This window comes from Gadus morhua, chromosome 4 (genome assembly GCF_902167405.1).
Source record: "Gadus morhua chromosome 4, gadMor3.0, whole genome shotgun sequence".
Taxonomy (NCBI): domain Eukaryota; kingdom Metazoa; phylum Chordata; class Actinopteri; order Gadiformes; family Gadidae; genus Gadus; species Gadus morhua.
The window spans coordinates 34,509,826-34,528,334 of NC_044051.1; the positions used below are offsets into that span (position 1 = coordinate 34,509,826).

The 18,509-nt window shown below is 48.6% G+C and overlaps 1 protein-coding gene across 2 annotated transcripts in view; it reads right to left on the minus strand.

Moving 5' to 3' along the window:
• agap1 (ArfGAP with GTPase domain, ankyrin repeat and PH domain 1) overlaps positions 1-18,509 on the minus strand; it is a gene marked incomplete in the record, with an annotated part of 127,447 nt that overhangs the window by 66,090 nt on the left and 42,848 nt on the right. For both annotated transcript variants that reach the window (XM_030354494.1, XM_030354493.1), the window contains 2 exon segments: positions 2,340-2,427; positions 2,730-2,788. In XM_030354494.1, the coding sequence (XP_030210354.1) occupies positions 2,340-2,427; positions 2,730-2,788 (147 nt within the window).

Consider the following 18,509-nt stretch of genomic DNA (forward strand, 5'->3'; position numbering starts at 1 on the left):
TCAAAAACATCTGGACGTCTTAAAATCTGACAGGTTGTTTGACATACCGAACGGGTAGATCTGGACCAAAGTCTTTCTGTAGTCTGACTCTTTCATATTGACAATGCACCAAGGGTCCGAATCCCCTCCAACATCTGTTTAGTGATGATTTTGTGTGGATGCGAGTGTACACAAGGCCCCGGTGTTGTGTACTCTCTCTGTCTGAAGGATGCCGAAAAAAGATGCTCAACCTAAATATTTACCACAGTCAATTTCATTTGGACGAAAACTGCTGATCACAAATCAACAAGATGAGTTCCGTGACTTGCGATGAATGCGTTTTTGGGAGAGAGAGGGGGCGAATCCTGGTACGCTTGATTTTAATTATTTCAAATTAGATTGTGTAGGAATAAAACGATGCCGGCAATTCTCTTTAAAAGGGTAGGTAAACCCAATTAATACTTTTTTAAGTGTAAACCCATTGTGTTTGATTCTCCGGAGGTGTCAGTAAACATCTAAATGATGAGCTTATCGTAGGCAATCCTCTGTAAATCATCTTTCCAGAGGAGGGAGATCGAAACCTCTGTCGGTTCTTCTGCTGAAATGCAGATTTATTTACTACTTTCAGTACAACAGGCCATAAATAAAAAATGCCCATAATAAAAAACGCCCATTATAGCACTGAAACGACCAAGTTTAGCCTGCTCAGGTATAATATAGATTCTATTTCACCCCCGTGATTACATAGTTACCCTTCACATAGCAATATGCATACATATTAGTGAGACTATTTCCTAGAATCACTCTCTAATATTAAAGGTGTTCTTGGAGAAGCGTTCTGCAGTGCTAAGTGCATGCTCTCGGGCCCTGTGCTTCACGAGACGATGGGGAGATAAATACATTATGGGATGCCAGTAGCTTCTGGGCCAGCGGGTCTGGGGCCGCTGAGGAGGTCGGGCTCTTCTGCATGCGTGGGAGTTGGCAGAGAGAGAGACGGAGAGAGAGAGAGAACGAGAGAGACGGAGAGAGAGAGAGAGAGAACGAGAGAGAGAGAGAGTTCCCTGAGCACTTTAATATTGGATGAGGAAATATGTTCGCGTTTCCCCGAGGCGTGCCAACGAACTGTCGCAAAGGAATGGCGGGATCCGTAATCTGTTCAAGGAGAGCAGGAGGGAGGGCGAGGATCCGACACTTTTTCCGTGACATGGATTCACCGAACGCGGGCGGTGAGGAAGGTTTACGCATCTAAACACGGCATTAAGTGGGCACCCGGCAATGAGATCCCGGTAAGCCTTGGGTTGCGTCTCTCTCTCTCTCTCTCTCTCTCTCTCTCTCTCTCTCTCTCTCTCTCTCTCTCTCTCTCTCTCTCTCTCTCTCTCTCTCTCTCTCTCTCTCTCTCTCTCTCTCTCTCTCTCTCTCTCTCTCTCTCTCTCTCTCTCTCTCTCCCTCCCTCCCTTAACCTAGTTTAGACGCCGAAGATGGTGTCTCAGGAGGAACACCTGCGCAGTGCGGAGAAATAAGCGGGTTCGTTTTCAAAACCTCCAGAATGTCTTTTTGATGCATATTTTGACGCTTTCTCACTCGTGACATTTCCACTTTCAACCCGGTCGTAAAAAAAAACCCATGTTCAGTTAAATCTCTTCAATGGATCTTCAGTGAAACTGAAGATCCATTGAAGAGACTTGACGGAAGGAATTTGCTTTTCACCCCCGTCATCACTGCTCGCTAAATAAACACTGATCACGGAACACATCTGAAAACCCCAAGTGGGTCGATTGTTGTTCCTGAGCCTGGGAGGGAGAGTAGTGGGTTAACGCCTTGGGCTGAATGGCTAACGGGGGACAGGGAAGTGGGGTAAAGAGAGGGCCAGGCCAGGGCTGAAAGGAGACGCTCAGTGCCGCCCCGGCTCCGCCTTTAAGGACTTTAAGCGCTGCCGCGGTATTTGTCTGTAATCCACTTGTGTTTATGTTAATATGATTGGAGCTTTAGGGTCAGGCCCGAGATGAATTCCTGCACCCGTTTATTAATATTTTCGCTAGGTCCTCTGGTCAGAGGGAGAGGGGGAGGGAGAGAGGTTTGTGAAACAAGCAAAGAGATACAGAGGATAATTGAGAAGTTTAAATAGAACAGAGAAACAACGGACTGACTGAAATCACGGAGAGGAAAGGGAGAGAGAGACAAGACAGAGGGAGACGGATTGTCCAAAAAAGAAAGACAGTAAAAACATACCGCGAAAGGGAGAGAGATACAGACAGACATGCAAGGTACACATAAAGGAAGAACCAGGACACAGACAGAGGTAAGGGACAGACGGACACCTCAAAGAAGAGACGCGCAGACAGACAGACAGCTGGGCTTACCCTCTGGGGACTCCTCCTGCACGTACGTTCCCGTCAGATATCTGTGCACCAGTGCCGACTTGCCACTGGCCAGGTTACCCACGATGCCCTGGGGCAGCAGAATAGACACAAACAGGTTTTTAAACAGGACCAGACCCTCGGGTGGAATATGAATAATAAATACCTCAATAATCACGTTGTGTTTGATGGATCTGTGCTACGTGCTCGAGACAGTCGCTTCTGCCTCCGTCTACGTGTGTGAGAGCCTTTGTGTGTGTGTGCGCGTCCGTGCGTGCGTGTGCGTGCGTGCGTGCGTGTGCAGTCATGTGTCTCTGTGTGTGCTTGTGGTCACATGTCTGTGTGTGTACACGCTGGTGGTTGGCGTGCAGGTGTACGTTGGTGAGCACTCACCACTTTGAGTTCTGGGACGGTCCGACTCAGGGTCCACTCCTGGCTGTTCACAAAGGCGTCTGCAACACAACAACACCTGGTCAGGGGACTGTACAGTGACGCACAACAACACACACACACACACATCAACACACACACACATCAACACACTCATACTTCAACACACATTCAGACAACACAGTGCACACACACACACACACACACACACACACACACACACACACACACACACACACACACACACACACACACACACACACACACACACACACACACACACACACACACACACACACACACGACAGTAAACCGCCATGGCAGCTAGAGAGCAAATCTGTTCCTTGACAGTAGACTCTTGTCAAACCGACGATGGAGTGGGGAGAGAGACAGCGAGAGAGAGGGAGCGCTCATTAGACTTGACGTTTGATTGACAGCAGACTTAATGTCAACGGAGACACACACACACACACACACACACTCGGGTACAATGATGCGCACCCTCCCCTTAAAGGACTCCACCCATAACAATTGTGTGTGTATGCGTACTCTGTGTACATTTTTTGTGTCAGTGACTGTGTACAGTGTGTGCGTGTGTGCAGTGTGTTTTTTTTGTACAGTGTGTTTCTGATAATGTGTGTTTCTATTACAGTGTGTGTGTAAAACAGCATGGGTGTTGATGTGTATATAGCGTGTGTCTATACGTGTACAGCGAGTGTGTGTGTGTGTGTGTGTGTGTGTGTCTGTGTGTGACCGTTAGTGTGTGTATGATTTTACAGTGTGCATCTTCCATTGCCCGAAGACAGCGGGTTCACTGGGTCATGCTAACGATGTAGGGCAGACGACCACATCCAGCCACAACACGGCTGGCCCCAGTCTGGAACGAACAGCCTCCCTTCACAGCCAGGCCAGGCTAGAAGGAGACCCCCTCTTCCAGAGCACTGACTCAATGTTCTGGACGCTTACTTAAACTCCTATTCCTCACACGCAACTAACAGAGATGTTATGTAGAAGTTAAACCATTTGACGCCAACTGCGAGCATAATGTCGACCTGGCGTTAAAGGCGATCAACATGAACGTCACAACCCAAACACACGGGGAGTCCGGATCGCAGTTCGTATTTGTAGGACGGGCCAAACAAGAGGTGGAATCTTGTTGTGTTACAACGGGGCGAAACGCACAGAGCGCGTGCGTAAGTTGTCTGGGTACTTTCACCCGCATTGTGTACTTTGTGTACATTGCGTACTAAGTCTTTCGTACGCAATAATCCCAAAAAACATGATGTCACGTCCGTCCTGCCACCGATGCGGTTTCGGGGAATCAGCCCTCGGTTCTGAAAACACAACGGTTTCTTAATTATTTGGCCTCGTGCCAAAGGATCAACTGAGCAGTGTGTCACGTATTACGTGTCAAAGTGCCTCTTTTTCTCGCCGCTAAAGAAAACTTGAGCAGGTGGAAATTCAGTTAGCTAGTAAAGTGTTAAGAGCTGTTGATCTGTGCTGACCTGTAAAGTATTAAAGACCCCCGCCAGCTGGAGCCACGATGCTGCTTCATAATGAAGCCAGCAGCATCTGCTGTGCCAATGCCCCCCGTCGTGTGTGTGTGTGTGTGTGTGTGTGTGTGTGTGTGTGTGTGTGTGTGTGTGTGTGTGTGTGTGTGTGTGTGTGTGTGTGTGCGCATCTGCTTATGTGCTTATGTGCGTGTGTGAGTGCATGCAGGCTTTCCGTGTGTATGTTTGAGTCTGTTAGTGCGTGCAGGATTTCTGTGTGTGAGTGTGTGCGTGCGTGCGTATGTGCTTCTGTGTGTATGTGCGCGCTTGAGTTTGTCCATGCGTGTTTCTGTTTGTGTGTGTGCGTTTGCGTGCTTCAGTGTGTGTGTGTTACTGTGTGTGTGTTCCGCTTCCTCACAGAGCTGCCGCTTCATTCTACCCAAGGACGTACTTAACGCGGACACACAACCGGTCCTAACCTTTTCTTCTTCTACTTCTTTGAGCTGGGGCAAAACGGTAGCACACACAGACACAAACACACACACACACACACACTTTTTCTTGCCAAGTCCAGACACACAAGAGGCCCTGTTCTTTCTTACCATCAAAAGTCATGTCACATACACACACACACACACACACACACCTCAGAGTGCTTGGTGACCTGGGGCTGGTTAAGTAGGCCAGAGAGGACCCTGACGGCCGGCGATAGAGAGAGAGAGCCGCCTGCTCCATTTAGAACCCCCTGTTAGCCTTTACTAATTCATCAGCAGCAATCTGTGTCAGGCCGACCGACACTGACCCCATAGAGAGAGAGAGAGAGAGAGAGAGCCGGAGAGAGGGGGAGAGAGAGAGAGAGAGCGACAGAATCCATGGAGACCAGTGTGTCTTAAGTAGACTGGTCCGCTCCGTCTCACTAGATGTTGCTTGGAGAGCAGACTAACTAGTGGCCACTGATAACTAGCCAGGCGTAATATCAGAGTGTGCGTGTGTGTGCGCGCGTGCGGGCGTGTGTGAAATCCCCAGTGTATTCTTGTGGTCTGACATCACAAAGGGGGTTATTGTTGGGGGTTGGTGGGGGGGGCTGGGGGTAATCTTACAAATGGCCGCTTGTATTCCCCCCCCCCCCCAATCCAATCCTGCCTGGGCAGGATGTTGATTCAGCTGCTTCCTGTTTTCAGTGGGCCCTCCAGTTCCACCATGACAGCTAGCATGCCTAGCCCGCTGTGCCCGCTGTCTAGCTAACTGCTAACTGCATGGAAAATGCTATTTGAGAAAGTACCTGTGAATCAAAATTTGGGGGGGGGGGGGGCTAAATCCCGGACAGGCTTGACAGCGTATACCTGGTCAATAACCCAGCGTAGCGTTCCTCGCTGGATACCCTTTAAAGATCAAAGTGACCTAAAGCTAATTAGCCAGCAGACAAGTCGCTACGAAGCTAAACTAGCTGACCGGTGCAATACTACAACGCTAAACTAGCCGACCAGTGCGTTGCTAAAAGCTATACTAGCCGTCGGGCGTTGCTACAAAGCCAAACTAGCCGGGGGCGCATTGCTACTTAGCTAGACTAGCTGTCAGGTGTTTCTACAAATCTAACCAGCTTGCACGTTGCTACAAAGCTAAATAAGGCAGCTGGGGCATTATTACAAGCTTAACCAGTAGCCATCAGACCTTGATACAAAGCTAAACTAGGCATCGAGTGGGGCTACGAAGCTAAACTAGCCGTTGAGTGTTGCGTCAAAAGCTAAACTAGTCATCGGCCGAATGGCTCCAAAGCTAAGTTGTAGTCAGCAGGTTAGGGAGCGAGGGGCCTATGCTATGTTTTGTCTCACACAGCTGAGAACGTGTTGCCAGCACACCTGAACATCATTAATCCATCAGAACAAACACACGCATGCACGCACCCACAGACACACACTCACACAGTTGTAACGTCCTTCAGTTGAGGGACACCATTTCCAATAGGACACACTCCTGTATGAACACACACACACACACAAAGACAAACATACACACACATGTCCTGTATAGGAAAGGGAAGCAGCCAGTCAGCAGTGTAAAGTTGTGACTCATTGAAAAGCTGCCATCCAAGCACACACACGATGTACACACACACACACGCACAATGTTCACTGTGATGGACATGTTTGTGCGATCTGGTCCCTTGCTCAGAGCAGATAAGATGGATCACTGAGAGTCTGCTTCATGTTAAACCAGGGAGAGTGACAGAGAGAGAGACAGAGAGACAGACAGACAGAGAGACAGAGAGAGAGAGAGCAAGGGAGTGACGGAGAGATAGCCTTCACTTTCAAACTGCTTAGCCGCCATGAAAGAAATAAAACACAAACACGGCCATGATTGGGTGATGTGAATTCCAAATTGTTAGCACATATCCACCATCGTAGTTAACCATAGTATTCAGTCCTAAACACCCTCTGAATAACGTCACATATGGTGACACACACGCGCAGAGAACAGTGTTTCTTTCCTTCAATGTCAGTGCGGATACGATACAATACAGGATAGCCATTCTCAAACTTTAATAAAATAAGCAGGTGGTTCGGTAGAGATCAGTTCACTTTTATGTGATAAGACAGAGGAACAGAAACAGTAACGAGTGTGTGTACAGAACAATGCGGAGCAAGCAATTAATCACGCTGTTGAAACCAGATGAGACCAATCAGAGTTCTAATACTCCTCCATGTCAACACTGTGCGTGTAAGTGTGTGCGTCTGTCTTTGCTTGTGTGGGTGTCCCGTGCAATAACTTGAAGCAAAGAACGCAAAAGCTAGAGATTAAACTGAGCAGTGTTCTGCAACGAGCTCTGCAGCTCCTGACTGATGTTACACCGTTGTTCAAATCACTGACTCTAACGATGTTTTATGCTCATTACAGGATGGAACATGAGGATGATACGATATGAAGATGACGTCACAAAAGCGCTCGCTCACTTTCTCTCTCCGTCTCACACACACACGCACGCACGTCAGCTGGCCTTGTCAGCCAAAGTGCTGCAGGGTTTTTAGGTATTAAAAATGACGAACAGGGATGGTAGTTAATCTGCTGTTCACATGGGACCGGCCATTATGGAGGAAAGCACACTTTAATAGGATTCAGTTGGAGCATATTTTTAGCTCTCTTTTTTTGTTTTTAATCAATAGCAGGAACCAACGCTGACAGAGGTTGGAAGAAGGAACAGACAGACAAACGGACGGAAGTGGCAAGTGTACTGCTACAAAGAGAAATGGGTAATACTGAAAAGTGATACATGGCCAAGAAAGGGATTAAGAGATAGAAAAGTACGTGTATGAACGTGAGCTTGAGAGAGGAAGAGAAACGGGACACGGCGGCGCTCTAAGTGGAAGAGAAGGAGAGAGTATTATCAGTATCGCAGAGAGAGCTGGCAGCTGGCCAGGACACCCTCAAACAGAACAGTGAGCACATACACCACATACACCAAAGACAATCTCCCCCCCCCCCCCCCCCCAGAGGACTTCCACTGTGGTTTGTTGTGTTACGCTCCGAGGTCGCTGGAGCGGGACAAGGAGGGCTTCCGCCCCTGGGGCGCGTCCCAACACCTCGTCCTCATAAATAAAGCCACAAACATCTGAGGTTCGAGAAGTCCTACAGCTAGGGGCTAAAAATATAATTACATTTATATTGGGACATTTGGTGTAATTGGTCTTTTTTTTTTTTCTTTTTCTTTTATCCACCCTGTATAATGTGTTTACGTATCCGCTACAGTGGTGGCCCTTAGGTTTTGTTTTGTTAAAGAATTATATGATTATCTTTCTTTATTGGGTACCGTGCTAAGAATATGAAAAGTAAGTGCTAGACTTGCTTCGGGCAGTTGAGTGGATGTGGATTCTGCTCTGCAGTGTCCTCGCTAATTGCTATGTAACAATAAGGATAGACAACAACGAGGCAAGGATACCTAGTGAGTGAAATAGGGATGGTTTATGCATTTGATTTCCCCACAAAGGAAAGCAGGACGTTGTTCGGGGATGACCCATCTTAACAAAACGAAATATCCTGACACATAAACAACCAGTAACCGTTTCGGTGAAAGAACACATTATTCATTGTCTTAAGATACCGGAATAAAAAGTGCAAGTAGAGAGAGGGTCAGAGAGAGAAATTCAGAGGTAATGTTTAAATCCAATTCCAAGAACATGTATCTTACAGACTTAAATTTTCAAACGGTAGGACTTGCAAAGGCTTGGCAGACTCGGCTGAAGTCCCACCGTCAGTTTGGCAAGGTCTGGGAGACTGCTGGCTTGCTGGCTGGTGGCTGGCTGGCTGGTGACTGGAAGCTCGTTCCAAGCAGTGCTGCCAATGCATTTATTCGCCCTTGTCCCTGCCCTAGCGGCCTGGCTGGATGTACCACAACAAACAACACTTTGGCTCGGTGGGAACCAGCCGCGACCTGCTGGACCCACTGGGTCGGGTTCTCTGTGTGGCCGTGAACCAGTCGTAACCAGTAGTAACCAGTAGGGGTTTCAACTGCCAGCTGGCAGGTTCTGTGTCCGACACTGATTCTTTAGCAAGACGTCGTAACCTGCGTGTTCTCCTTATGGATGTGTGTGTATTCAGTGTCACATTGGATAGAGGAGTCTCCCCAAAGACTAAGCGGACCATAAACGGTGGTACGAGGTTATCATTTTTTCGGCTGTTAACGTTAAATCCGCCCGGTGTGCAGTAGTCACCAGAGATTATCTCAGCCTAGTAGGGCAGATCATCGAATGTAAATCCCACGTACATAGTTTGATTGTGTGAGGCCTACATTCACACACACCCCCTCCCCCCCGCCGGCCTGCAACATCTGTCTTGTGGTCGTGTGGCGAGGCGCGTCAGATGCTACCGAGCAAGCATAGCCTCTTGTAATGCCTGTAGTGCGTACGTGTGTGTATGTGTGTTTGTACGTGTGTACGTGTGTTTGTACGCGTGTGAACGTGTGTTTGTACGTGTGTTTGTACGTGTGTGTACCTGTGTTTGTACGCGTGTGTACGTGTGTTTGTACGTGTGTTTGGTTGTGTGTGTGTACGTGTGTGTACGTGTGTGCAGTATGAGCTGTACCTGAAAACCAGTTTATGGCTAAGCCTAGAACAGGGCAACCCCAGGCTGTGGACTGACGATACGCAAGCGGTTTAATCAAATAGATGAAAAAGGACCGTCAATCTGTCAGAAACTCAGCCATGTGGCAGTGGTCCTGCTTTGGGAGTTTAAACAGCCCATGACATGGACCCGTGTCTGTGTGGGTGTCAGAGGTACACAGGTGTTTTTTGCAGGTTTTTTGGCAACGAAAAGGACGATATAATTGGATAACAACTGCCAATTGTCGGGGCTTGTCAGTGAAAGGACGCGGTGTGTTTAAAGCCGACGCCCACGACATGGGACACAACCTTTAAGTCAACAGATTAAGAACACAAGACAATAAAGACATTGGCATCTCTCCATTCCACAATTCATTTAATTGAATGACTACAGAAAATGAATATGGTTCTCTACAACCATTGAGCCTATAATTCCCTAATGGACTATTGTCAGTTCAGCTCCCTTCAGGAGTGACATGCTATGGAAGTGACTGAGACGCTTCGCATAAAGGAATAACAACAACATGGCAGTTGACCTTCAGATAATCTAGGAATAAAATAACAGGATCCCTCCTTTCCGGACTTTGACAGCTTGAGATGCAACTGCTGGAATCCCACTCCACAAGGTTTGGTCTCAGATACGTGACGATGAAAAGCAAGAACAGGGTTTGATCCAGAAGGAGGATCAAAACAGTTATGGCCATCTCTACATAATTTGGCTGCACATCACATGCTTTGCTTAAGGATTGTCATAACAGGGTTGGTCACATGATGTGATTCAGGTGCAACATGAGGAGCTGCGGTTGGTCACATGATGTGATTCAGGTACAACATGAGGAGCCATGGTTGGTCACATGATGTGATTCAGGTACAACATGAAGAGCTGGGGTTGGTCACATGATGTTTTTCAGGTACAACATGAGGAGCTTGGGTTGAGCGACGTTCCAACAACCCCCCCCCAACGCCATGGTGTGTACATCAGCAGTCGGTCCGTCGCAACACCTGCCATGCCGCAACAGCCAATTATTGTCTCAGGATTCTCACACGGCAGCATTCCCCCCGCACAGTGGGCAACACGCTAGCTGACAACACGCTAGCTGACAACAGAAGGGCGTACCGACATGTGGCGTTCTGGTGTGCCTCCTGAGAAATGCATGGAGGAGTACACGGTGGGGACGGCATGTCACCAAGTATATCTTAGGTAAGGGCCAGCCCAAGGCCCGCTGGAATCTGTAATTAGTTTGGCTTTTTTCAAGCCGAAACGCTGGCGTTGACTTTGTTGAAGCAAATTAAGTGCACCATTGGGCAGTGTTCGCCACTTTGCGTTCAACTATAGTCAATATGCATCATGTCTTGGGTTATGTTTGGCTTTCAAAGAACAACGAGGCAGGTGCAGACCCCAAACCACAACAAAAACACACAAATGATGGAATAGCACCAAAGAAAAACAATATTGTAGCTCGGTACACAATCGCTGTATTCACAGAATAGGTCAGATCACTAGTAAGGGCCTTAAGTGATTGGATAAGCCCCAGGTCTGATCACTAGTGAGGGGATAAGAGACAGTGTGGATATTGTGCAAGATCCTAAAAGGCACTGCACCTGGCATCATTCTTGCTGACCCTTACAATAGTATTAAAGGATCACACACATCAGATGACTTCAATAAAAACATCCTTGTATCATCTTGGAAGATCTACTCTCTGTAAGCCAGCCATTGATGTGGGATCCATGCAGGTTTTGTACAGCTATGGTGTAGGCAAGAATGGTTCGTTACCATCCCACCACCAGCCCTGCCTTTTTCACCCTGCATTGGCACCATATGGTGCCAGCACGATGAATATGGATAGAGATGTATGAAGCACACACACACACACACACACACACACACACACACACACACACACACACACACACACACAGTAGGACCCAAGCCTGCGGTAATGTGTCTGGCAGGCGTCGATACATCGTTAGTTTGTCACATGCACAGCACACACACACACACACACCAGGACTAGTGCTCTAATGACTCCATTGTCTAAGAAACACCCATTAGGCGCGCTTTACTGCGAGCACGCACACACACACACACACAGACATATCATGGGTATCGCTTTAGGGGAGGGTGTGTGTGTGTGTGTGTGTGTGTGTGTCAGTAGGGGGTTGATAACTCCCCTATCTGTGCCTACTCCGCCTCATCTGTCACGGCTGACACCACATTATCACAACCTCCAACCTCCCCGCCACTATGGCTCCCGACTGTCGATTTTCCTGCACCGCTCTGTCGTTTTCCGGCTCTTGATCGGCGGAGAAAGATGATGGGTTTCTCTTTCGGTGTGTTTACTGCCATTTTATTTGTCGTCTTTGCGCTTGTGGTTGATACAAGCCAAAGTGCGGCTGTATTTTTTTGCTGTGATGTGTGGCAGCAACTTTTGTTTTATTGCCTGTTTTTGTGCATCTTTAGCTTGAGGCAGCTGTCACTATCATTCAAGAGACGTACAGCAGCAAATTGCAAAAGAGAACAACATTTTCAAACCAAACAACCCCCAACAAAACACCCTACACACCCTATATCTCCTTCCCTCCATACCGCCCTACGCATCACCAACATTTAGAAGTGTTGCATTTCACACGTCTGGGATTGACAGGCAAGATGGACTGCCCGATCGGAGAAGGGATGGCCCTGATTGGTCGGTCTAAACTCGAAATGATCTCATCCAGAGGCAGACAACTAGAAACAGATAATCGCTCAGAGCATTTCACTGACGGCTGGCAATGCCATTTCTAACAAAGGACACTCACACAAACGGCGTTTCTGCCTATCCGTCTGTATTATCCGAGTTGAACCCTGACACGTTGCTAATGTGAGGACCGGGGCGTGCACCGCTGCTCCTGAACACTCCTGTCTCCAAGAGTGCGTGTGAGATAAGCATGCCAACTTAAACCTGTCAGACAAGGTGAATTTGCGATAAACACACACTCGAGCAGCTTGGTTCTACAGAGCCGCAAACGCTCATCAACACACACACACACCACTGGATCACACCTCGAATGCTGCACACAACAAAAAACCAACTGGATAGTGACTGGCGCAGTCGGAAATTATGTCTGCCACCTTTGCCCAACTGAACCCCTTTCAGTGTGTGTGTGTGTGTGTGTGTGTGTGTGTTTAATAAAGCAGGGTTCTGGGGTTGTTGCCCAGGGCTCCAGTCTGTGCCATTGTATCTTTCACAAAGACATAAAGACGGGGCGAAATGTCACACCAATAGATGGTGGATAGAGACGGGGACAGGAGAGATAGATATAGAAACAGAGAGAGAGACGGGGAGAGAGAGAGAGACGGGGAGAGAGAGAGAGAGAGAGAGAGAGAGAGAGAGAGGGAGAGGGAGAGGGAGAGGGAGAGGGAGAGGGAGAGAGAGAGAGAGAGAGAGAGAAGAGAAGAGAAGAGAGAGAGAGAGACGGGGACAAGAGAGACGAGAGAGAGAGAGACGGGCACGAGAGAGAGAAAAAGCGAAAGAGCGAGACAGAGAGACACAGACAGAGAAGACGGAAAGAAAGGGGAGTGACATAAGGAAAGGATTTGAGGGAGTGGAAGGAGACATGATGGTAACAGCTTGCGGTGGTCCTTTCAGGGGGCAAACCTGTCACCAGAACAGCATGGGGCGGTCTGCACATGACTGTACTAGCGCTGAGAAGAGGGTGTGCTGGTGTATGGAAAAACGCTGGATAAGATAATCGTACATCTTCCATTCAAACAGTGCCAACAGTGATGTCATCGGGTATTGATAAAAGCATATCAGATAATACATCTATTCAGCTGCAATGAATGTTCATCCTATAAACATATTTTGTCCTGAAGGTTACATCCAAACCATTGAAAACAGCACATTCTGTGTGTTGTGCTTGACTCCGGCATGTCATCATATTGCGGCTGCTACTGCTGCTGTTGTGCTTCATGAACCAGGTATAAACTCAATTCGAAAACTAAAGTTTCCATAACTTTCCTTTTGGTGCAGAACACATCAACAACCAGACGGGATGCGTGATACCGTGCTGTCTTCTAATGCAATGTAGGGGAAAGTCTTTCAACAGCTCTGTGATCAGATCTTGGAACAATGAAGTGAAGGGAAGGAACGGGAAAATGGGTTGAGATTTGCATAAAGGCTTTCATGTGCACAAGGAGACTCGCACAAACATGAGTAAGAAACATGAAATGTGTGCAGAGAAAAATGTGCACTTTTTCATTGCAAACTCAATTGTGCACATATTAAAAACATAATAATATATGTATGCCTTGGCACGCACACACAAACACACTGGCGCACGCGCGCACACACACACACACACACACACACACACACACACACACACACACACACACACACACACACACACACACACACACACACACACACACACACACACACACACACACAGGAGGCAGAACCACTAACACAGAACCAACAGTCATCAATCACAGGTGTGGAGATCCGTCTCTTTGGGGGGGTTGTGGGTGTGAGTGTGTGTGTGTGTATGTGTGTGTGTATGGGGATGTGTGCGCATTGGGGGTTGTGTGTCAGCGAGTGTGTATGTATGCATGTTAAGCAGGATGTGTTTAGTTGGGCAACGGACAGAAGCTGTGTGCACGTCTGTTTGCCGTTTAGACACTCATTTGCATTTTTGTGTGCAGACTTGTGTGTGTCTGTACGTGTGTGTGTGTGTGTGTGCCAATAGAGGGACACCTGGTCAATGTGATTGGAATAACGGCCCCTAGGGGTGACCAGGATGTCATAACAGGAACAGGAAGGGGTTCGACCAACCGCTGCTGAGCTCAGACAAAGAGGCTGTGTTTGATTGGCTGAGGGGCAGATGAGACTTTCACAGTGGGGCTGATTGAGGGGAGATAAGACTGTGTGTGTGTGTGTGTGTGTGTGTGTGTGCGCGTGTGCGTGTGCGTGTGCGTGTGTGCGCGCGCGCGTACGTACAAGAGAGAGATGGAGGGCGAAACACAGTCAGACAGACAACTCTGCTGGTGTTTCATATTTTGCCTGATATAGACCTCCCAGTCACACACAATAAGCCCAGTGTATAATTTGCTCGTTGTCATTCTGTGTAACAGCCAGTGACAACATAAACGTGTACGTGATGCCGTCGCCACTTCAGCTAATGTGCCATAACGTGTGCGATGTGAAAATAATCAATTATCCTTTTGTATAATTCATCCACATTGAACTAGAAAAAGCCTGGTTGGCTTTCAAAAGCAAATATCTGTTTATTATATCGTCATCATCATTGTAAGAGATCTGTTTGGATGCTCGTTAGAAAAAATATCACACTTCTAATGGGATTCATGATGCCTATATTTTCGTTGGAGAATCTGCAAGATGGAAATACCCGTTCCAGGCCCTCATGAATGCTACGGCTATTAGAGACTCTAAGTGCTACTGTCCTGTAACAGAAGCTTCTTCAATCCACCATAGGAGCCTGTACAAAGCCACACTGTAATTAAATGTGACCATTGTTCGCAACGCATAGATAACCAGAACGCCTACTGTAGCCTACATCTTAGTAATGACCTCAATGTCAGTCATGTACTGAATGGAAACTAGCACGGAGAGAAAAAACAAGAAGCGTTCAAATGTTGATGTTTTGATTGCCCCGTGTCACAGCCAGGGTGGAACTTCCTGACGCGCCGACGACATCACTTCCTGTGTGATGCGCCCGAGACTTTCCACCAGCGGTTGCGTCCACCCAAAACCCGTCGGTGGGATCAGGGATGTATGGGAACTCTTTTTTAAATTGGCGGGGCTCTTTTTATTTTCGTTCCAGTGAAGATTTCGAGGAGCAGGTAGACAGGAAACAAGTCAAGGGTAGACAGCCTTCAGCACAGGATGCCCAGGAAGTGCTTCAAGTGTCGGCGGGACATAAACACTATTTAACGATGTGCGTAAATATCAAGTTTCCATTCACTTCACGGGGTCGTTGGGTTCGTCTGGGCTGACCTTTGACACCGGGTAGGCTGCGTGCAGGAGGTCCGTGCTCAAACAGTTGAGTGTTGAGCTATTGGTGTTGGGTTTCGCCTCGTGTGTGAACTCTAGTCTGTGAGTATGTGTTGCAAATTGGTAAAATAACAAGTCAAAGATTGAAAGGTTCGGCTATCAGTAGCAAAGCCCTCTCAAACTAAAGTAATGCTTATCTCCGTGTCTGATAAGCATAGTGGCCTTAAAATGAGATTCCACTGTTACATGGTTCTACCTTAGATCCCTGCCTGCCTGTGTTTCCTATTATAGAAGGTGTGCAAATTAACCGTAATATTGTATCGCAATTTTTGCAGAATTGCACCATTCAACGAATCACATTTCAAATCGTATCGGCACTCTAAAACCCTTATATTGTATCATCAGGCTCCCGACGGAAAGTAGCTATCAATGTATATACATACATTTACATGCATAACATATGTTACTTGTGACATACAGGGTACACATCAACGGTAACGACCCCTGAGATTTACAAGTCCACAGAGCCGTGACCCAAACACGGCCTCTTATACTGGGGTCGCGGATGAAGCTGTAGCTAGCTGTCCAGGGCGGCCGCGCGGATACTTTAACGACAGCTGAATGGCATAGCGGTGGGCTGTTTGCGGCTAAGCATGTAGCCTTTTCAACCAGCGTGACCATCTCCATGGCATAGCGCCGGCGGCGCCAAGTCGGGCTAATCCTGGTGGGACTGTAAGCCGCGGGCCTGAAAGCCGCGTCCCTCGCGGCTAACGCTAGCTCCTGGTTTGCGCGCCGCACGCAGCGCAGGAGATGGGAGGTTAAGGGCTCCCCGGGGACCAGGCAGGTCCGACCAGCTGTTTTGCCTGTCTGAGGCCAGGGGTAAGCTGGGGTAGAGCGCGCCAACGGGTACCACCCGTGGAGGGAGCCGAGGGACGTTTGGAAAGGCACCAGCGCAACTCAACTGGACTGATGCACCGTAATAGAGAGTCAGTCTCTCTCTCTCTCTCTCTCTCTCTCTCTCTCTCTCTCTCTCTCTCTCTCTCTCTCTCTCTCTCTCTCTCTCTCTCTCTCTCTCTCTCTCTCTCTCTCTCTCTCTCTCTCTCTCTCTCTCTCTCTCTCTCTCTCTCTCTCTCTCTCTGAGAGCGAGCAAGCGAGCGATGAAAGAGGTAGACACTGAAGCACAACAATGGAGGCTCGACAACAGAAAAGAGGCCGCGTGTCACCCTGATTACATGCCTTCACGTCAACACGGCACACACATACTTTACTGTTCAGACAATAGCCCAGATTATGGAGACTCATTCATTCAAGATTTCGCACACTCCCCCTGCAAACAGAGTAGCAGCCCCAAAATGTTATGTTTCAAGGTCAAATCCACTGGAATTCCCATAATTCACGTCTAACCCGCGAGCCAAACGGAACGGGAAAGGTGAAAGATCAACAGGCTGCCTTCTGTCAAGAGACAGCAAAGACGACACTCTTCTTTTAATCAATTCATGTCATTTCCTGCTTCAGGGTTAACCCTTACTTATACCTCGTTTTTAGTTTTTAGTGTGAAGATTTAAACCACGAGAAGAAACCCCAGCAATGATGAAGTTCGCCTCAGGGGAAAAAAAACAGACGCACATCAAGGTGAAAAAAACAGAAGCACATCAATGGAAAAGGCAGAAGATTCCAAGCGTCTCCCAAAAGGGATTGGGACCGGGGCCCCAGCAGGGCCCAGTGTGTCCCAACAGAACACAGAGACAGCTGGGTTCCCGGTGCCAAGCCCAGAACCAGAACAGTCTGTCCGTGAGCAACGCCAGAGCGCTTGTTCTTCCTCTCCGTGCGTCACCTGCTGCTGGGGAGACGCACGCACACACGCACGCACGCGAACGCACACACACTTTGACACACACACTTTCTGGTCTGTGTGGCTAAAAGCCACACAGACCAGTCATCAACGCTTGATGCCTTGCTCTATGCACCAAGCCCAGGTAAGGAACGGTACCGCCTGACTTTGATCACATCGTCACAAGCGCACGGGAACCAAAACATGCATACGCAGACACGCCTGCACTGTTAAAACACGAAGCGTGCGAGCCACGTTGTCCAGGCACACAGGTACACACACACACACACACACACACAGGCTGCATAATCATGCAAATATCCTCCGGCACACTGACCTAAATATCTGCCTTTTAATCATGCGAGTTGGATCCCCCGGTCCCTTGTTTCATAACGGTGAGAGCCCTAAAATGGATTCCTCGTTTCTAATGACATCAACTTCGGGGGCTGATTGACACACGGAAAACCGCACCCCGACACATAGTCAACACCAACCCAGGGTGAGGCTACAGTCTCTTATGTTAGGCGGCGCAGGCGGTCGCTGGGTTTAGAGGCTGATGTGATCAGCGGCGTGGTCCTTTTTCCACCTCATGTTCCCGTCGCCGTTCTGATCAATGGTCAATGCTCCAACCCAAAGCCCCGGTCGGCGTCCTGTTGTTTGGTGGGCAGGGCGAGCGCCAGAGGGCTGGCGGTACAGTATCAAAGCGTGTTTGTGACACAGCTCGGGTCGGTGAGGGACGGGTCGATGCCGATCGGTTGGGACAACAGAGAGCCTTGAGTAAATACACAACAACCGTTGACCGTAGCAACAGTTAACTTTGTCTCAACTAAAGACAAGCTAAAGCTTAGAACTTTAGCTGGTCTAATCCTCTAAGAAGCCCTCCCTCGACTCTAACCTCCTTCAACCACGAGTCTAGCCATTATTCTGGTTTGCTCGCAGTAAGGGGGGAGGAACGTGTAGCTCACGCACCCAGGTAAACACGCAATTGGCGAACAACATAGCTACAACGCGCATTTGTTTGCGTTCCGTTTGCGCGTTTAGCCAGCCGGACCAGTACGGCTCGGTCCATCTCTGTAGGACTGTAACCGGCGCGGGGCCGGACGTGTTGGTGTTGAGCTCTGTTACGTCAGCGTGTGACTTGGTCCTGTGACAGGGGTCAGCCTTATGCAAGAGCTGCCTCCGCCAATGGCGGCGCGCTGGGATATACATAGCCCTGACCTGCGCCGGCCCGGGCCTGCTAGCGGCTCATTCATAACGTTAGCTCTCGATGCTGCTGCGGAGTGGGGGTTTGTGAGGTAGCGAGTGCGACTCGACTGGCCCTTCATAGAGAGCTTACTGAGCCGGCCCCCCAGCTGTCACTCAAACCGCAC